We start from the raw sequence: 21,574 nt of genomic DNA, 5'->3' as shown, positions 1-21,574 counted from the left end.
CACCAGAATCTTATCCGTACGAGAGTGGAAGACCCTGGTACCACCATCGGGGCTGGGCTTCACCTCCCCTCCCTCTCCATCCCTGCCCTGCCGGGTGCCCGAGAGGAGCCAGGGACACAGGGACGAGGCCCCGAGGCCATCACTGGGGTGTGAGGGGGGCCCAGAGGCCGCTGTGAGGGATCCAGGACTCCGGTGCGGGGATCCAGGGCCACGGTGTGAGGGATCCGTGCTCCCGGTGCCCGGATCCGTGATCCAAGTGTGAGGGATCCGTGCTCCCGGTGCCCGGATCCGTGATCCAAGTGTGAGGGATCCGTGCTCCCGGTGCCCGGATCCCTGATCCAAGTGTGAGGGATCCGCGCTCCCGGTGCCCGGATCCCTGATCCAAGTGTGAGGGATCCGTGCTCCCGGTGCCCGGATCCCTGATCCAAGTGTGAGGGATCCGTGCTCCCGGTGCCCGGATCCCAGATGTGCCAGCCCCGGCACTCCCCGGCTCTCCGCTCCCGCCCGGCCAGCCCCCGCGGTGCCCCCTCTAAACCCTCCCTCCTTCTCCACCGCCAAGCCCGGAACCTTGGCGCGGTGAGGCGCGGTTTCCGGCGGGGCGAACGGACCGCGGTGCCCGGAAGCGGTGCCGCTGCCCTTGCCCTCAGCCCGGCCGCGCTCCTGCGGCTCCCGGGCCGCTCCCGCTCCCTCCCGGCCCTTACGATGTGGCGGACGCGGGCGGCGGCGGCTTGGTAAGCGGGACGGGCCCCGGCGGGCTGCAGGCGGGCCGGGCATCCGCGGGGGAGGCGGTGCAGCACAGCGCGTTGGGGTGTGAGTGGCGCAGGGCTGGGCCTGAGGCTGCTGCAGGAGGCAGCCTGGTACCCCCGGGCTGGGCAGTTTCCCATTCTCCAGCTCCCCTGGGACCTGAGCGAGGTGGTGCATGTAGAAAGGAGCTGCTTCTCCCGCATTCTCGCCCTGGGGAGCTCGGGCCGCTTTCGTGCTCAGGCGTTGTCCCTCCCAACAGCTTGTTTTCCGCCGTTCTACTTAACCATTCCAGGCCGGGGCAGTGACAGTGAATGGTGGATAATAGCACGGTGGTCCTTGTCAAATTTCACGGAGTCTTGAAATGGTTTGGCTCAGAAGGGGAACGTGAAGATCGTCTAGTTCCACCCCCTGTTTGGGATCGGCAGTAGGAAAATAAGCGTTGTCTAGTGCTGAATGAGAAAGAAAATGCCACGTGCTTTTTGTTGGGTTCCATATGCTTCATAGTCACAGGCATACCAGGCCGCTTTTTTGTGTTTTACAAGACATTATTTATAATCTCAGTGCGGTGTTGCAGCCTGTAGTCAGGCAGAGCTACTCGTGTCTGGAAGGATTGTTCTTGTTAAAACCAACGTTGCAGAGGCTTGAAATTTGGAACTCATTAAGTACCTAATTTAATAGTATTTTTCTGCCATCCTTTTCAATCTAGCTGTACTTTTCATTGAAGATCTCAAGGTGATTTTTTGGTCAGTATTCATCAGGAGACTTAGCAGCAAGAGGACAGGAAAATGGAAGTTTTGGTGTAGTGGAGGAGTAGTGGGGGTCTTAATGGATTGTAAGATTTCAGATGTGTAAGTAAAGCAGTTGAGTTTGAAATATGCAAGAACACTCAAAAGGAAGTTGTAGATCAAGGTTTTGCCAGAAGACTGTAATGGAATTCAATTCTTCCTTCAGTTTAAACACACAGACTGAATGCTGTAAAACACAATGTGTTCTAAAAGAAAAATCACAGAGAAGAAAGTTATGTAGTATTAGACAAAATGCCTTTAGCCCAGGTGAAGATGAATAATGAGGAGTGACTGCTACAGTATGTGCTACCCCATGGTCTCTGCTGAAAATAGTATCTGTGAAATGGTAATGTCTGCAAAACAAAATAATGAACAGCCATTGGCACACTTCATAATGGTTTATCACACCTTGATTTGAAAACTTGGCTTCAAAACCGGGAAATAAAACATTTCAAGTGTGGAGGCATTTTTGTAATGTTTCTACTTGTAGTTAATTTCTGAGCCTCTTATAATTCCATGTCCAAGAGGAGAAATGCTTTACTGTTTTAGGGATTGTTCTGGTCCTGCTTATTAATCTCTTTCTAGGTTCTGAGTTTCTTACTGCCAAAGCCCAGCCTTGCAGAGATGGTTTTCTATGACCTGTGACCTATAACAGCAAAGGGTGTCCTTCACAGCCAAAGTGACTTGGGAATGGGAACTTACAGATCAGTCCCTGGAGTTCCTTTGCTGAGCTTTCCATTGCACTGAAGGAAATGTCTAAACTTAGATCATCGGCAAAAGTGGTCTTTAAGAAAGAAAAATGTCTGAGTTCTGTTTTTTAACTTCTCTTCTAAAAGCTCAGTTTCTGGATTAAAAGTCCTTTTTATGACAAAGTCTTTCACTTTGGATATTGAGAATACGCCTGTCATCTCTAGTACACTGAAAATCTTGAGGCAAAGGACTGTATAGATCATAGGGCATGTTATTATAAAGTGCTGCAATGTTTTCTGCTAAGTATGGTTCACTTGTTCTTGTTAAGATCTGTTAATTTTAAATGTTTTAGGATTATGGGATTAATAATTTGGCATTTCAGTGATATGAATAACTTTTTTTTTTTTTTTTTTTTACTCGTCCCATTTGGAAGTAAATGCACTTGATAATATTGAAAACCCTGAAGAAAGCATCAGAAGACAAGCTTTCATTTCAACTTTTAAAATTTCAAACCTGTAACTTCGCACATATTTTGCATTCACTTAATGATTTAATATTAACCATTCTGATATGATGGTACATCCAATAAATTACAGAAGAAAGCAGTTGTCATTTCCTTAAACTAACAAAATTACCTCAGACTGTTGCAGTGTGCAGATAGTGTAATCAAAAGTACGCAAGTTTTATTCCAGGCCATGTGTTTGCATAACATAGGCAAGATTGATAAGGCTCCTGTGTTTTAACGTGTGTTTTTCATGGCTGAGCTCTGCTTTCAGAGTCAAATCTTCCATGCTTTTCCCTCTTTAGTCTGAATTCCTTCATGAAAGCATCAGTGCACATGGTGCAGCCATCTCCAGAACTAAGCTTGTCTATGCATGACCCGAGACAAAACCATAGTCCTGTAATCCTAGAACCACACCAAGTGAAAGGAACTGAAAGATGTCATTTAGCACGTGCCTCGACTCCAAAGGAGAATCTGCTCGGCCAAAATAGGACAAATGTATTCTATAAAGGATTTTCTTCTGTGTATTGGGTTTTTTTAAAGTTTGGAAATCCTGTACTAATTTAACATTCTCTAAAAGTTCCAATAGACAATAAGACAGGACAAACTGCTATGTTTTCTTGTATGTTACAAGTCTTCTGTGGACTCTTAGCCCAAATGATACTTTACCTTGTACATGTTGCTTGCCTAATTGCAGTGTGAAGGTTAAATGTAATTCATAACAGACTTCAGAATTTGTAGTTAAGGTTTTGTGTCTGTAATCACTAAGAATACTGTACCCATTAACGATGTTTGCAGCTTTTTATTTTCCTCATAAGCATAGCAGTAGTAGCTAAAATTGTGCATTCAGGGTGATGTAATAAGGTTATCTGTAACCAGCTAAGACATAATGTGGATTGCTTCTGTGCATTTGAGTTAATAGTGTGTTGAAGAAATCAGTTAAAGCTTTTATGTCTTTCTTTCAGTGTCATCTGCCGGAGTCTAACAAATAGCAGCTATGGAATAAAGAGAAAATCACCGCTTCAAAACCTACATCTTGTTTCCCGAAGTATACATCATCCTTACTATCCAAGTTCAAAGTTCCAGAGACCTGCCTTAAGGATATCCATTCAGCAGTTCTCTTCTCTGAATCGTCTTCCCCTTCACAAAACAAAACTTTTAAATGTAAAACATGGATACCAGTCCCACAGGAACTTTTGGCTGGCCAGATTAGCCTCCAGGCTTCTCAAAGTTCGCTATCTCATCTTAGGATCTGCAGTAGGAGGTGGCTACACAGCTAAGAAGGTATTTATCTCTGGAAGCTACTTCATACATTTTGTCTTTTTTATTACATACTTCAAAACAGAAGTTCTTGTTATGGTCACAAAAATAGAAGATGCCATTGCTTGGTTAACTTGGATAATAAAGATGAGTGAATATGGAAAACATTGTTTATAAAACTGCTATAGATCTTAAAAGATCAAAGTACTACTCCTATCTTAAGATGGTGGGTTAGTATGTTTTACGTGTAGGTAGTAGTTCTCATGCACTTCTCTATGTACATTTCCTTTTCTATTTCTACCATGATTTTTTTTCCTTTCTCTGTTAGACATATGATCAGTGGAAGGACATGATACCAGATCTCGAGGAATATAAGTGGATTGTTCCTGACTTCATTTGGGAGCTTGATGAACTTGTTGACTTCGGTATCACAAAGCCATGATGTTACTCTGTCTAAAGACTGGCATGTGTAAAACTTGAACATAGGAGTGTAGGTCCTCAGGGCCTCACTCCAGGAGTAGTTTATCCAATGTTATTTGACTGGAATTTTATTTTTGGAGTTTGGTGTATTTCTCACCAAGGCATTTGTATCAGTGTGTTTGTAAGAAAAAATTAAGCTCTGTTTAGCATGGATATTCCCTAATGCATCCTTTAATTTGAGAATGTTCTTGGTCCTTTCATAAAGCCGTATAATCTCATTAGTGAAACAAAAGTTGCAACATGATCAAGGGGATTCATTCACACAGGTGTTGGTAGTATTATGCAGAAAGTTCTTTATTTCTGTATTAATTACTTACAAGTGAAGATACAAACAGATCAGTAAAAAATATGTGTGAGTAAAAGACCAGTTGAAAATGCAATATAGTGAACCTGCCCATCTACAAAATTATCTTGAAGATACAGAAAAAAAGAAATTAAAAATAGAGACTTGCTTTCCTGAGCATTCAGGTTGCAACAGAGACTTTTGTGTATTTTTAGATGAAGGACAGAAATCTGAAAATCAAGCACCAATGTATATTTTATATGCAGGGTAGAAACATGGTGTTCTTTTTTTTTAAAAAAAAAATAATCTCTATGAAGATTTTACTGCATAGACTCATAGAATGGTTTGGATTGGGGAGGACCTTATATATGTATTTAGATCCAATCTCTATGCCATGTGTGAGTTTTGTACAGATAAATGCAGAGATTGAAAACTGATAAAAGTTTTTCTTTTTCTTACTGCAAGTGGTCACTACATTTTTATAGTACTTTAAAGCTAATGATTTTTATTTTAATGATGACAAAATTGACTTGTTTATGAAATTGAAAACTAAGCTTTTCTTAAAAAGATTTAAGACATGAGCACGGTTATAATTTCAAGTAATTTTAAAACATCCTCTACAAAGTATGTGAAAGAATAATGTATGAAATGTGGTAAAATGCAGCAATAAATTTTCAGCAGTTTTAAAGTACCTGAGGCAGCCAACTTTATCAGGAAGTTCAAAGTCTAAAAAAGCAAATGGTTTTTCAGATCTGATAGTCTTTCCCAACAGTAGTGGGGGGAGGTGCATGTGGAAAGAAACTTCTTCATACTTTTTTTAAAAAAAATTTAAAAGTCATATCCTGAAACAGTTGCTAGGTTTTATAGCCTAAGCCATTTTTGTTCACAAAAATAATAGGAAAAAGCCTGGCTCACTAACTGTTGTGCTGTTTTCCTAGAAAAACTTCTCAAAGCCCTCCCTGATGCAGATGACCTTGCCAAACTTCTGCCTGACTTTGAAAAGATTGGAGAGAGCCTTGCTTCACTGAAAGGATTTCTTTCTCCTGGTGAGAGCAAATTTTCAGCTAAGTTTTAATTTCAAATGCTGAACTTGTTTCATTATGAGGGTGTAGGTATGTCTTTAGACAGTAAAACAAAGCACATCCTGAAAATATTTGTGTTTGCATTGAGTATCTCTTCTGAAAGTGTTGTGGACACAGGTAAGTGTAATGTATTTTTAAAACTGAGAATTCTAGTAGCAAGTGCAGAGAACTAAAATGTGAAATTGAATATAAAACTAGAATTCTTGTGCAACTCTAAATGAACAGCTTGAAAGTTCAGTTCTTCAGCAAGTCAGAGAAGCTGATATGTCCAGCTAGAACTTGGTGAGAGTATCACTGGACACTAACAATATCACAGCTGTTACAGGAGAAAACAGTTGGATTATTATGAGCAAGGTTCTTAATGTTGCAAGCATGTGAAATAAGGGATTTGTAACAAAGGTATTCTTCTGGGTTGAATGATGTTTTCCATCTGGTCATGGACCCAGGAAAACGTGCTTGGAGATTCAGGTTAGGTGGGGCAGTGTTTCAAAGGAGCAGGTAAGAGTTTTAAATCCTTCAGAAAAGGCACAGGGGTGGTTTGTCTATTCAGCCTGTGCAGGCAGTAGCAGGATTAATGGTTTTCAGGTTTTGGCAGACTTAAATGAGACATTTCTATCACTGGGCTTTTTAAAACTGGGAACAATTAGATTTGATCATCATATCTGACTTGTTAATGAACACAGCTCAAAACTTCATTCATTCTTATAATAAACTGCAGGAGTATTTGTATTACATACCTTACTAATTATCAAACCACACAAATTTGTATTCATGAAAGAGTCTATTTGTGAGGGGTTATATCATTGTTCTAAAAATGTTTGAAAATATTTTCATATCAGTATGCATAAAAAGTTTTTGCTTCTTTCACATGCTGTCAATGGCAGAACTAATTTATTAATCTTAAAAGCACAGTAAGAATCTAAGTAGGGGCCAAGTTCAGCAGAGTGACATGTAGATTCCAATCTCCTATGTATTTTGGCTGTTAAAAATTTTAACAGTTTAAAATTGTGTTATTGACTGAGAGTGAGATGTCGCCTATAACTTATCATACTCACACTGGCATAGTGGCCATTTATGATTGTGTAGTCCTCCAAATGAAACAAAGATCCCTCATCTTTATTTTGCATTTTGTTTTGTGTTTATAATTTTTATTTCCCCTCTTCTGCTGATTTTTCACAGGTTACAATTTGGTTAGTGAAGTCATAGGAGCTTCTGAACTACTTCTGTTGTTAGGTGTGTAAAAGCCCTTTTTCCTGCCCTTAACCTGCTTTTTTACAGCAAACTGTTAAAACACTACCATACTAAGAGGAGTGAATATCAATATAAGTACAGCTATTTACAGTATAACTTAATATGGATTTATAAATACTTTCCAACTATTTTAAAAATACTTCATAGAATGACAGATTTGCAGAATATGCTGAGTTGGAAGGGACCCATCAGGATCATCAAGTCCAACTCCTGGCCCTTTTCAGGGATATCCTAAAAATCCCACCATGTGCCTGAGAGTCATGTCCAAAAGCTTCTTCTGCTCTTCCAGGCTTGGTGCTGTGACCACTTCCCTGGGGAGCCTGTTCTAGTGCCCAGCCACCCTCTGGGTCAGGAATCTTTTCCTGACCTAGGTCCTCCCCTGTGAGAATGAACATGAACAGAGATGATATATCTCTGCCACAGTCCTTAGCAGATGCTTTTTATTTCAGGCTTGTTCCAGAAGCTTCTTTTGAAAACCTGTCATTAAAATAGAAAGGATTTTTTTTTCTCATTACAGTAACATCAGTGGATTTTGTATTATCCTTCTGTCTTTCTCAAAAATTAATTCTGCGATATTTTGAGATTTTTTTATAGTCTAAATGAACCTGCCTGCTCCCTTGTGATATAAGTAATCTGAGTCATAAACTAGATAAAAAAAATTTAGATGAGTTTTAAACTGATTTTCTTCTTCAGTTTCTTAAGATGAATTTTTTTTATAAGAATTGCAAAGACTGTTGAAATACTAACTCATAGGGGTTGAAGCTTTAATTTTCTGGTAGATGTAGTTTGAGAATTTTTAAATGTCTTTTGCATCTTATTATTAGTTTCTGTAATTGTGTCCTAGGTTCTCCAGGAGAAACAGCATTCCGGGCTACTGACCAGGGATACGACAATGATAAACAGTTCAAGAAGGTAATTACTCACTTGCAAACCTGAAAAAGTCTTTATAAACAGATATTTATTGCTTGAAAGTGCATCAGTAGCCCATTGCAGAAGTTCATTTGAAGCAACTTGAAAAGAATTTATTGTTGAAAATTAGTTCAGTATGCATTACTGCTTTTTGTATATAAAAGTAGTGCAGTGATAATAAACATTTTGGTGTAAGGAAATAAAAGGCAGACATGAAAATGTTTAGTAATTGCATTATTAAGAAAATTGGTCTGTAATAAGAATGTGATTTTTAAGTATTGTATGTGCATTTGCAATTTTTCAGGGCTTGGTCTCCATAGCACTTGAGTTGATAACTTATTACTGAAGTTGGTTTAGGCATTTATATTTCTTTTTAAGCATTTCCGCTTGCAAACTCATTTCTGTTGACATTTTCACAGCTGTAATTCTTACCTAAGAACTTCTGCCTTAAAGAATTTCCATTTCTTAAACTGGTCTTTTACTTTTTTTATCTAGATAAAGCATGCATTATATTTTTGTTACTATTCTCTGGAAAATAATGATACTGTATTTTGATAACTTAGAGTTTTAGCACATTTTTCTTGAAGTCAAGAAGGTGAAGTTTATTTTTTTTTTGCTTTCATGAACATTTCTGTTAAATTACTAAATTGTCATGTTGGTCATTCTTTTAAAGGCTTTTTATTTTTCCTGTGCTTATTTTTAAAAACTATTTTACAAAAATTGGAGAAAAACAATATATATCAGGGAATTTACGAATTATCATATAGTTATTTATGAACTGAAACTTTCTGAACTATAACTGTGGCTTTTCCATAAGCAACTTTTCTGTATATGCAGGCATGTATACATTTATCCTACATTAATTCTGCATGGTAATATATAGTAAAATATATACAAAGCTCTGGTCTTACAATCATTTTTCCCCCTGGAGAACAGTGATGGATTTTTACAAGAGAATTAACCTAGCTTTTTATCTCCCTTTTGTGTGTAAATTGTTTATGTTTTTCTCCAGAGTGATTGCTTACACCAGGTTTCACTGTGTAAAACATAAATAACACCTTACTATTGATTTGTGAAGAAGTGGTCATCTTAGTTTATTGTCTCTGATAATTGAAATAACTGACACTTTTACCAAATACCAGTAATATCATTAAAACTTGTTACAGTCCCATGGTTGTTTTCAGTGCAGTGATATCTGCATTTTGACTTGACTGTGGTATGGAAAATAGCACCAATTAAATCAATATAATTAAGAAAATTTTGTCTGGTCTAATAATTAAATCTGATAAGAAACTGATAATTTGAAAATTAATATGATTAGTTTGGTCAGAATATTTCAAACCAGGCATATATGAATACCTAACAGAGCATAATCACCAAGTTTATTGGCAGGCAAAATTATTATTTTCAAGACAATGGATAAGATGGCCTTTTTGTATTCAATGCTTACCAATGCCAAGCAATGCTGGTTTAAGAATTGTGGTTGTATGGGCTCGTAAAAAGATTATATGGGATATTACTATCATAATAATATGATATTAAATGTGCCGGATGAGCTGGTTTTGTTTTGTTGTGAAGAGATTAGTAATTGATAAATCCAGAAATTATTTGTTTGGAGGAATTTTCTGAAGAATTGTTATTGGATGTGATCCTCAGACAGGTCTCTAAAAGCTGGGAGTAGAATGAGTGAGAAACCAGCTGTTTTGCAAAGTAACACTTTGATAGTGAAGGATGTCCTGAACACCAAATCAGGCTGTGCTGCTTCTTGTCAGCTAACATGTTTATCTCATAATCTCTCATTTAATCCAAAAGGTACAATATTTTTAAAAGATAATTAAATTAAAATTACTGAAGTGTTCAGATAAGTAGTTTAAATATGTGGTGTTCAAATCTCTTTTTACCTGGATTAAAGAAGAAATTTTGTTCTGGGAGAAAGAAGAGTGAAGACAGTTATAAAAACTATATTGAAGTAAAAATATTGTATTGTAAGTGAGGATCAAGACAAAAGGAAATAATAAGTTTATTGATTGATACATACAAAGAAGAAGATGTTACAGGGAAGCCTTTTAAATTGCATCATTTTTTTATTTGAATATTTTATTAAATGGTGTGACTGCAGTTGAAAAGGATTCTTTTCATATTTTATTGTGGAATAAGAGTCACATGCACCAGATGTCTTTGAAAGGAATTGCTCATAAAATAATTAGATTTGGTGACTTCAAACTTCTGTTACATTTCCTGTTTAAATGCTGAAAGGCCTTCATGGCAGATTTTGTTCAGTGTTTTTTCTTGTATTTTTGGACCCATAGTGTAATGTTTAAAGGGAATGTGTTGGGTGATACCGAGAGTTTCTTTGTCTGCAAAGCAGAAAAATATTGTTATTGTTCTTCTAATACCAAATGTAGCCGTGAGGTTTCCTCTCCTTGCTGCTGTGTAGTAATGAAAACTTTTGCCTGAGTTCCTGGCACAGCTCTAGTGCATTTGCTAGTCCGGCATAAGAGGCATTTATTAAATCTGAAAGTGGTTCAGTAAAATGCAAATGAGAAGATTTTTCTATGCTTCAAATTATACAAATCACTGTTTAACAAATGTTTATATTTGGTCATTTGATGTGTCTCTCCTTTTATCCATTCTCTTGTGTTGTTTATCCTTATGTGTACATGCCTGTGTGTGTATTTCATGCAACAGGTGTATACCTTGATGATGGATGTCTTGAATTCTAAAACCAAAGTTCTGTTTCAGAGCTTGTTTTGATTCCTGAAGTATGTTCTTGAAACATTTCATTTCACTGAATGTTTTCTTAGAAGATGTAATATTTTTTTAAAGAGCTTTATTTAAATAGTTCATTAATATTCTTCTCTGCATTCTCTGAAATAAACAGTTCATAAATTTCTGGTAAATGCTGGCATAGTATTTCTCAACCAATTTTAAAAGACACCTCACCATTATAGAATTTTTGGTGTGGAGGCAGAAGAAAAGAAAACTAAGCTTTGTGGAAATGCTGAATGAGTAAAAGAAGAAGCATCAAGTTTTAGGGATTTTTTGAATGATCAGGAATAGTTATGACAGCATGAATTTAAAGTGCAGTGTACTACAGAAGTGGAGAGGGAGCTTTTTCATTTTTTATGCTTGAGAAGCTATTTTTCTTCTGCTTGTTTGAGAAAATTAAGTAGCAGGCAAAAATCATCGTTTTATAGACTGTATTTTGCTAGGAATAAAAGCAAAGTGAAAAAGGCTGAAGAACTTCCACTGACAAAGCTGTACTGAACAGTTTGGTAATATTTTAAAGCTGGGATAGTTATAGACAGAATTTTTTAAATATTCAGATGCTTAGTTAAAGTTGAATACAATTGTAAAATGTAGCTAAATGTTGGTTGCTTTGTTCTATCTGGATTTGCAAGATGCATGCTTCTGCTGGCTCTATCCAGTCCAGCTAGCAAGAGATCTTGCTAATGAAATTTCACTTTTGTTTGAACTGACACGTTCATACCTGTTTTTCATCTGTCTTTGTCATGCCTTTTGGTTTAACTTTGTTCTCCTTACACCCCAAATTTTTCCTCTCCTTTTTATTATAAACTCACGGCAGGGCCTGCTTGGGGAGCTCATTCTGTTACAACAGCAAATCCAGCAGCATGAAGAGGAAGCACGCAGAGCCGCTGGCTTCTCTTCCCAGCAGAAGCGAAAGGTGATGGCTTAAGGGACGATATGTTCTGCATTCACTCTAATCAAATACTTCAGCTCTCTGCATTTGAGCTGGAAAAATCTAACTAATTAAACTTTGGACGCAAATAATTGGCCAACTTCCCTACAGATGTATAGTCCGGTTTCAGTTTAACCAAGTTGCATTTTAAGCATGATGTTAAAAGCAAACCAGGTACTTTGTGTCACTTTGAAATTGTATTATCTCTGCCTCTATAAAAACTGTTAATTAAAGTTCATACATTAAAAATGCATTTAAGGAAAGAACATGAATTAATGTTAAATCTGTTTACTGTTGCTTGTTTATGGTAGCTCTGTCTTGTAAGAGTGTAGCTGTTTATGGGGAATATATCACTGGGAGCTTTTCTCCCCTGCTTTATACTGTTGCCAATCTGAAAATGACAGCAGCTCCTTAGTAATAATTTTGCACAGACAATTGAATACTGCTGATAATAACATATATTCATCAGTGTAGTCCCTTGTCTGTTTTCCATCCTAAAGCTGAACTTTTACTGATTTGTTGTGCTTGTTGAACATCTGCAGTTCTCTTTACTTATTTAATTTAAGCTCAGATAATTTTGTTAATTATTTAATGGCTGATTGGAAATTCCTCTTAAATTGGGATATTTTAGTTGTCTGATCTGCTGCAATCGGTAATTCTTGACCACATGGCTTTGTTGGCTGCTTTTGTGCCTCCTTAAAAGCTTTCTGATTGCTTGTGCTTTTCAACAGCTTTGGAATTGAGCACTGAATTCAGATTTTGATCTTCTGTACATCTGAAGTTAAATCCCACAGAAAGAGGAAGGCGCTAAATATGAATTAAACTTTTAGACGTATTTACATAACTGTAATTGTCATGCTTTTTAGTCCATCAACAGAGGAAAGTCAGTGTTCTCTGAAAGTACAGTAGTACTTCAGTGTTTAACTTTCTTGCCATATTATATGATTTAGAGGTACAAGCTACTTTGTCAGATTGTATACACTTTATTGAGAGAGCTGGAGTATGGAATAGTGCATTGAGGTAATAATGAAATGTATGAACTTGTAAAAATTTCTGGAAAAAACAACAAAATACTTGATATATAATAATGTATCAGCCTAATAAACACAATCAGGAAGAAAAATGAGCTTGATATTACATTTGCTTCTGATTGAGATTCTGCTTTGTTAGTACTTTGTTGCAACTAATTCCACAATTCCCAAGCTGTGAAGAAACTGCAAGGGCTGTCTTATCCTGCCCTCCATGGCAGATACTCTGTTTGGAGAGGATTGAAGGTTTACCTTCCTTTGCATATAGAAAGTTTTCATTTAGTGTTCAATGTACTATTTGGCATACATGCCTTATGACAAGGAATGAGTCTTGTCACTCTAACCTTTATGTTTGAATCAATTTGAAAGAGATGGTAAACTATTTTCTTTAATACCTTGATATGATGATATGGGTCAAAGAATCCAATCACTGATCCACATTCTCCTTTGGAAGAACAAATTGTGACTGTCATTGAAATAAGTCATTGCAGGTCCTTCTGACAGGACATAAACTAACCTTTTTTATTTTTTAACTGAGTTGGCTTGCTTGCATGTTTATAAGAAAACATGGTAATTTTATTTCTGTTCTCGAAAGTTTTATTGCCCAATTTACTTGCATATTTTTCCATTTTAATTTATTTACTCAGTATTAAATCTACTGCAGTGGTAAATTGAGTAACAGTAAAAACCATCTTACAATCAGGAGAAGATATTAAAAACAAAAATTGAATCCTCTCCTGTTGATTTTTTTTGGGGGAGGCAGGCTGTTGATAAATATTTAGCAGTAAAATTGTTTAGTCTGGTACAGCTGCACTGTGCATGGCTGCTTGAATGCATTTTGTCTGGGCCTTGATATTTTCATTTGAATTATTGGAAATCATTATAGTTCTGCAAATAATCAATTTAAAATTATTTGTAGTCTAGTTAGAGAATATACAAAACCAAAAGCTGTAGTTTCAAATTTTCAGATGCACACAATTATTTCATGCAATATGTGACAAAGGCTGTTGAAAAGCAACTGCTGTGCAAAATGTGTAACTCTATAAGGAGCTTTTAGGTATCTTAGTGATCAGATACCTGTGTGCAAGGGCCCTTGATTAAAAATAAGTCTCCAGTATTTTCTCATAATTCTTTATGGTGGCAATGGGGAAAGAGGGAGGAATCTTGAGTTACAAACCATATTGAAGTGGATTAAACAAACACTCATGTGTCTATATAAACATACTTCAAAAGTTGTTTTTTTGGGGGGAACGGGGATAGAAATCAGAGATTAGTCTTATGTGACTGTTAATACTTCAAATTGATACATTAGCTTTAGCTTTTATTGGCAACTTAAAAATTTCTAGCGATATTATGGACCATGTATTCAAAATACTGTATGTACTAACATTGAAATCACACCTGCACTAAGCACTGAGGCAAAGACATAATTCTAGAGCTGTTGGTTTTGACATAACTTACTTAACATCCTTCTTAGAATTAATCACTTGGTGCTAGATAATTCTTTGCTTCAGATCCTGCAACTTGAGACTGTGCAGTATTTTGGCTTTCTGTGCTGAACAGAAGCATCAGCCCACACAGACGGTGCCTGTGGTTAGAGGTGTCTGTAGGGGAGCACTTCAAAGGTGCATTATGGCCCCACAAATCCTTTGAGAACAGCAGAGAGCAAGAAAATGTTATCTCCTTTGAAAGTCTGCAGTACATGGAAACACTTCGTTTTCCTCTTCTTTCCTAAATTTTCTTGCTTCTTTTGGCTGTGCACATCATTCTCTTTGCCTTCCTGTTTTTCTTTTCCCCTTATATCTCTGAGGTGTTGGAGGTGTGTGTACATGTAAATGTTTATTTACATACAGCACCTTGTGGCTGCACACATTAAGTCAACTGTTCAACTAACCCTATTTCTAATGTACTTTTGGTACCACTGAACTAATTAACAGTAATGAAAAGTCAATTTACAGCATTTTGTCTTTGCTCTTTCTGAAAGAAAATAATTGGAATAAAATGGAAGTATCAGCTTGGATTTCTTTCTATAAAATACAGACATGATTCTTCAGGCTTAACAGCTAAATGATATTGATCACTGTGAATAATTGTGGATTTTTCTTGTTTAGTCTGTAACAGTAGTTGTAAAGTTTTAATAATGGAACTAATTTATGTCTAGCTAACAGCTGTCCTCTGCATATTAGATAATATGCTCTTTCTGATCTGAAGCCAACTTGAGTTGTAAATATCACATGGGCTTTATCACATGAACTTTATTTAAATATTGACACACTCAGTAATTGTTTAGTTTATAATTTTTTCTAAACTGAATATTTAATCAGTCAACTATTAGATTTTGTTGTTTGTGAATATTTGCATCATAAGAATTTGTATTCCACCATTTATGCTTTTTGTCTTTGTATTATTAAAAGGGGATTGTTTGAAACTACTGCTTACTGCATCTTGATGAACACATTCTAGGAACATTTGGCATAGAATGTTTCTTAGTGTTTGATCTTATTACATTAATGCCTTGAACCTCAAGATCTCTTGTACTATAATATCCTAATTTTTCCAGTTTTAATGTAATTTAAACAATTTTGAAATAACCCTTCAAGACTGTCCTGTCTATCTAAAATGTATGAAGTTGTGCAGCACATTTAGAATTCTTACAAACAAATATGAGATAAAAATGCTTATGAATATTCATAAATAGTGAATACTCACCTGAAGGTATTTTCTGTAGCAAGCAGGTGTTCACTGATTTTATCACATTAAGATGGTGCTAATTCAGAAGATTAATATACAGGATCCTGAGAGTTTGGCCACTAAAACTACATTTAGTTCAGTGGACAGAAATCTCAGCACCATATGAAGCCACTTTTCCTTAAACCCACTTTCCCAGTATTAAGTCTTGAAGGATTAATTTTTACGTTTGCATGTAATGAAATTCGGACAATTCTCTGATGTGAGCCTCCTGTTGCAGATGGGGCTTTCCATCAGCTTTAAATTTCAAATGCTAAGTGAAGAGTTTTACTTGCTGTAAAATGCATGTCAAGTCACTTTTCTTATGTGGAATAAAGTTTTCAGTTTGTAATTTAGTTACTTACAGTACTTAAACTAAACAAGTGATGGTAGCCATGATTATTTTTCTTTGTAGGTTTCTGACAAAGAGAAGATTGATCAACTTCAAGAGGAACTTTTACGCACTCAGGTGACTTTTCTGAGTTATTGATGCCTTAGGTAGTGATTTATGTGCAGCTAACTCAGATTTACTAGACAAAAGCACATCTGAAGTATATTTGGTAAAAATGCAGTGTTTTTTCAATCTCTGAATGTATCAGTGCAGAGTCCCCTGTGTTGGCACAGACCAAAGGTCAGTCTAGTTTGTTCTTCTCTGACAATGACTTAGAGAATGCAAGACCTCATTCCAACCAAGTTTTAATCTCCTTGATTAGCAAGGCAGAACTAGTTATTTGTAAAGTAGATTTTTTTCAGGGATGATGCACATTAGTCATATTTGTCAGTGTTTTGGTTTTCTTGCTCATGTTAATGTTAATGTACAATTAATCTTTTATCTGCAGGCTTCTAAATGGATTAGCTCTTTGGCTCCGCTAAATTGTTTTATTGGGGCTTTCCTAACCTCATTATATGTTTGCTCATTTTCAGTGCATTTATAACTTACCTTTTTTTTAATAACATATTGAAATTTGATTTGTTTTTAAAAATACACTCAGGCCAAATATATTTCCACATTGTAGAAAAACATTTTCAGAGTAGATATCAAAACCATATGCATCTCTCATCTTCAGAGTACTATTGCAATCTCCTCAACAGAGCTAAGCTGTTACAGTTGTGTCTTGATCTGAGGTCTTATGCTGAAGAAAGGGTCTAAATAAGGCTTGCACATTTACATTCAAGCTCCATTTTGACTGGATGGCCACTTCCCACTGACACTGATTTCTGTCTGATTCCATATATATAGCTTCTTTGAAAATTATGCCTAAGATGCTTAAAGATTGATCTTTGTGTCCTGAGGTTTGAACAGTGTGGTTTTATAAAAACCTTTGAAGCAAAGGAGTTGCATTGTAAAAAAAAAGTAATTCTAACATTTTTCTCTTGGTGACCTTCTGTTATTAATAACTCATGTTCACAAAGGTTTCTGTATTTTTGAAGGACCTGCCTGAAGGATTATGAGTTTTTCACAGGTAAATCTTTGCTCATGTGAATCTACTATGTCCATAATTACACAAATATGTTTGTACTACTTTTTATAGCTCAAATACCAAAGAATGCTCGAGCGATTAGAGAAGGAGAACAAAGAATTAAGAAAATTGGTGCTGCAAAGAGATGACAAGGGAATTCATCAGAGGAAGTTAAAGGTATGCGTTACTAAACCACATTGAAATATAATTATGCCATATAAATTGCATTTATTAATTCACATATAAACTTTTAACGTTTGTTTTAAGATACCTCTGTTAATTTTTTGAGTCATCAAGACATTTATACATCCCTTATTTTTTAACTGTATAGCTTTTGAAAGTGGCTTCAACTGAAAAACACAAAGGGGTTACCATGTCTAATTAACTAACTTACTTAAGTGATTTGGAAATGTGACATGGTTTTTTTATGTAGCTTCACTGTATTTTTTGGATAATCTTGCTTCCAACTCTTGCACACGCAGTCTGAGACCTTTGTGCTTAGATTTGGGTCTCATTGAGTTTGGTAGGAATAAGTTATGGGGTCAGGGAACATCATTTAATGGCCATATAAATCCAGTGAGATGGGCTTTTGTTTTTGTTTGCCAACATCCTCAGCATTCTAAAAATGGATGTTTTCTGCTTCTCTGTGTCATTTGTTAACCAATATGGATCTTGCACTTTTCTCTGGGAGCTGAAATATGAATCTTACTTGTGCAGAATAAGACATGTAACTCTGTATCCTTGTGAATGTGTGTTGTTCATCAAACTAAATAAGTCTAGATGTTTAATGGAAGAATCTCAAATTTAGCTTAACTTGAAAGCTGTGAAGTTTGCACTCAGTTGTTCTCTTATGCTGTACATAGGAGCTCCCATTTTCCTTCTTCATCCACCAGAGTCAAGGAGTGACTTTACTTGGTATTGTATTTCATAGAACAAAGGTCTGTGCTGCAGTATAGATAGCTGTGGTTTCAAACCATCAGGAGAAAGTAAAAAAATTTTTACACAAGTTTACAGAAGTAGTCCGAAACCTTTGTTCGCTTATTTGGCTGTGTTTTCTCTCTGTATTTTCATTTTGTAGAAGTCCTTGATTGATATGTATTCTGAAGTACTTGACATCCTGTCTGATTATGATGCCAGTTATAACACTCAAGATCACCTACCTCGAGTAAGTGGATAACAAATTCAATTATTTTTACTGAAACAGCAGTTTTACAAGTAAATAAAGCATTTAATTCTATTCCAGAATAATCCAGAGTTAATACTATGCTATTTTCTTGTAACTCGCCTTTTTGCTTAAGACATGTCTTTCATTTTAAAAGCAATAATTTTGAAAATAACAAAGTTAACCAAGCTAAGCCTGTTTTGGCTCTTAGATAAATCTTGTCAAGATTCAGTTGAGCTGCTGTGCTCAGCTTTTCATTTTAAATGGTTTCAGTCCGTGCACCCCATCCTCCTTAGCTTTGCGAAGTGGTTGTTGTTTCCCACTGCATGTGAGTGGAGCTGAGAAAGTACGATGCCCTGTCCATCTCCCCACAGCAGTGCTACTGTTGGGGGTGGATTTGGGAAGGGGTTAGCCTGACTGTTAGCTGGTGTAGGAGAGAGCCAGGAATGCTTGCTGCTTTCAAAGCCATCTGTAGCATATAGGAAGCCACTAAGATGGAGAAACTTGGGATTTCGCTCTTACCAGGCAGAAGCAGCATCTACCAGATGAGTAGTGTTTTGCCTGCTTGAAAGGATTTTGTACAAGAGAAGAGCTGCCTGCCACAAGACCAACAAGCCCTCTCTCTTTTCATTAGATGCCCTGGCAGGGTGCTTTGTGGATTGTGCTGTCTTTAGCACAAGTCAGTTTTTTTGCTTGACTACAAGTTAGTATTTCTTAGAAGATTCTATCTTTAAACCAATGCATTCATTATCAAGCAGAACACAGCTGGTGTTCATATGGTGTTCAGATGTATGTCTTCCTAGTAGGCTGATGTCTGTACTTCCAAAATGTCCTTCCAAAAGCCAATGGCTGTTTAAACTTTCACTTAAGGTGGTAGTGGTTGGAGACCAAAGTGCAGGAAAAACCAGTGTGTTAGAGATGATCGCCCAGGCCCGTATATTCCCTCGAGGATCTGGGGAGATGATGACACGTTCCCCTGTCAAGGTAAGAAACATCATCATCTCTGAATCAGCATTTGTGATTGTTCTCATACTCAACACTGATATTTTTGTTGTATCATTGTTTTGTTCTCCTCTGATCATGACATTGACTGAAGCATACATGTACAAAGGTTTATAAAATGGCCTCTAAGCAAGGGAGTTGTTTCAGCCAATGACAAAAGCTCTGCAGGTCTGTATATGATCCATGTGTACTGTCTAAGCAGTAGCAGTGCCATTTAGTAATTTTGTGCTAAATAAGCATGACATATAATTGTGTTTCTACAGAGGGAAGTGTACATATACCATGTACTTCTCATGTTTCTCTATGTTAGATTTGCTATACTTTCTCATTAAAGCTTTTAACATTTAGGTAACTCTTAGTGAAGGTCCCCACCATGTGGCTTTATTCAAAGACAGCTCTCGGGAGTTTGATCTGACCAAAGAGGAGGATGTAAGTATAATAAAGTGACTGGAAGTTAATGAGACTTCTGTTGATTCTCTGAATAATTTTGTGTCTCTGTGATCTCTTAGCCCCTGTTCAATTAGAGTGAAAGATGCTTAGTGAGGCAACACATTGTATTAGTTATTAAATTATCCCTTTGGCTGGCACTGAAGTGGATAAAATGTAGAGAGCTCCTTATGCCAAGACACTTTTTGAAGCGTGAAGGGATCTGTGAGTAATCTGTCATTTAGTGCCCTCTCCATTTACCAGACTTACTAAACATGCATTCAAAATAATACTTATAAACTGAGATCTTCATCCCTAACTAAAAGTGTTTTTCTGTGAAGGTAATTGTTCTTCTGTCACAGTTATAAAGAGTTTTTTGTTTGACATGTTGCTTTTCTTGTAACAGCTTGCAGCTTTGAGAAATGAAATAGAAATCAGAATGAGAAATAGTGTGAAAGAAGGGTGCACTGTTAGTACTGAGGTAAGACTTGTCAAATATTAATGGCAAATATCTGTATGTGTATATGTTTTGTAAGTATTCTTCAACTGGGAGACTGTGGTGACTCCAGTTTGCATATATTTTGTATTTTGCAGTATAAAATGTGTATTTGGACTAAAATTTGGATAAAATCAGTTTTCTACAACAATTACTTGCATTAAAAGTTGCCCTTCCTATTTAAAATTGCTGATTAAAACGTGTGTAAATATGTGTTCATATAGTTTTATATATGTGTGTTTGTCTGTGTAACTACATTCAAAGTAGGTGGCATATAAATCTCTAATTTCAATTTTATTTCACAGACCATCTCCTTAAGCGTGAAAGGTCCTGGTTTGCAGAGAATGGTATTGGTTGATTTACCTGGAGTCATTAGTGTAAGTATGCAATAATTTTAAAAATGAAGACATGTAAATGAGATAATGTTACTGGTGAGAACATTAACTGTTGGGGTTTTTTTAACATTTTTTTTTCTTTGTTTTTCTTTAAATATTTATCTCCATATGCTTATTAAAGACTGTGACATCGGGTATGGCTCCAGATACAAAGGAAACTATCTTTAGCATCAGCAAGGCCTACATGCAGAATCCTAATGCCATCATCCTCTGTATTCAAGGTACTAAGAATCTAAACAATTATCCATTTCTGTTTTTAATCATGGGTCTTATGTTACTCTGGAATCTGTTGTAGTGGTATTTTTCCTTTTGTGATAATTTGTGTAGTGTACAAAACAGCATGCTGTGGAATATCTGTTTGTAAATTAAGGGAAGCTATGCAAAATCTGTGGCAAAAAGCAACTTTTTGCTAAGAGTTTTTTTAGCATTAAAGAAAAATGGTGGTGATAATAAAATTCAAGTTTTCCACAGAAGTGTTTTTTGGAGGTAGCATACAATAATACTGAATATAATATAATGCTGAATATTTTGAGTAAACTGGTACTTGTCCAAAACTTACAAGACTACAACAAAAATGGAACATAAGTCTAATTTTACTCGGTTAAATTTGTAACATGAAACTTACTTGATGGCTACTGTGTTTTCAGTGTGGTGTGTTAGATTACATAGTCCCTAAAATAAACTTTGTATTTATTTTAGATGGGTCAGTGGATGCCGAACGCAGTATTGTCACAGACTTAGTCAGCCAAATGGATCCCCAAGGAAAAAGGACAATATTTGTGTTGACTAAGGTTGATCTTGCAGAGAAAAATGTGGCTAGTCCAAACAGGGTGAGTTCAACCTCTTTTTCTCACATTGTGCTGGCTCAAGTCACACATGGTAAAATACTTGAAATGCTGTCAGAGATACTGGACCTCTCCTGCCTGTTCTAGATGGTTTTGAGTGCTTATTTATGTATTCAGTATGATAATTTTTTTGATGGTTGATGTTTTAATCCCTCTCAGGCTTTGCTTTTAGCAAAATGTGATCATCTGTGTGACTTCAGTCTCAGCTTGATATAATACTGATTCCTTTCATGCATGTGACCTGAGCAAGTTCCATTTCCCAAAAAGGCTTAAGAATATTCTAGGACAGGCATTTTTGTTGTATTTTGTGTTCTGCTATGTTATGCCTTATTAGATTTATGCCTTTA

The 21,574-nt window shown here is 36.5% G+C and overlaps 1 protein-coding gene across 4 annotated transcripts in view; it reads left to right on the top strand.

Annotated features, from left to right (window-relative positions):
- The first annotated feature begins 578 nt into the window (after positions 1–578).
- Positions 579–21,574, top strand: part of OPA1 (OPA1 mitochondrial dynamin like GTPase) — a 49,417-nt gene continuing 28,421 nt past the window's right edge. The window contains exons 1-16 of one of the 4 annotated variants that reach the window (XM_058843775.1): positions 579–731; positions 3,687–4,005; positions 4,310–4,406; positions 5,683–5,790; positions 7,006–7,059; positions 7,922–7,989; positions 11,573–11,671; positions 15,857–15,910; positions 16,974–17,078; positions 17,980–18,066; positions 18,934–19,047; positions 19,414–19,494; positions 19,898–19,972; positions 20,293–20,364; positions 20,504–20,603; positions 21,082–21,212. In XM_058843775.1, coding sequence (XP_058699758.1) covers positions 703–731; positions 3,687–4,005; positions 4,310–4,406; positions 5,683–5,790; positions 7,006–7,059; positions 7,922–7,989; positions 11,573–11,671; positions 15,857–15,910; positions 16,974–17,078; positions 17,980–18,066; positions 18,934–19,047; positions 19,414–19,494; positions 19,898–19,972; positions 20,293–20,364; positions 20,504–20,603; positions 21,082–21,212 — 1,593 coding nt within the window. In that variant the 5' untranslated portion in view covers positions 579–702. The remainder of the gene's footprint in view (positions 732–3,686; positions 4,006–4,309; positions 4,407–5,682; positions 5,791–7,005; positions 7,060–7,921; positions 7,990–11,572; positions 11,672–15,856; positions 15,911–16,973; positions 17,079–17,979; positions 18,067–18,933; positions 19,048–19,413; positions 19,495–19,897; positions 19,973–20,292; positions 20,365–20,503; positions 20,604–21,081; positions 21,213–21,574) is intronic. The other 3 variants (XM_058843776.1, XM_058843777.1, XM_058843778.1) reach the window with 3 other exon arrangements.

The sequence above is a fragment of the Poecile atricapillus genome, chromosome 8 (assembly GCF_030490865.1).
Source record: "Poecile atricapillus isolate bPoeAtr1 chromosome 8, bPoeAtr1.hap1, whole genome shotgun sequence".
Taxonomy (NCBI): Eukaryota; Metazoa; Chordata; class Aves; order Passeriformes; family Paridae; genus Poecile; species Poecile atricapillus.
The sequence above is the reverse complement of the archived record's forward strand: the minus strand, read 5'-3'. Positions and strand labels throughout refer to the sequence as shown.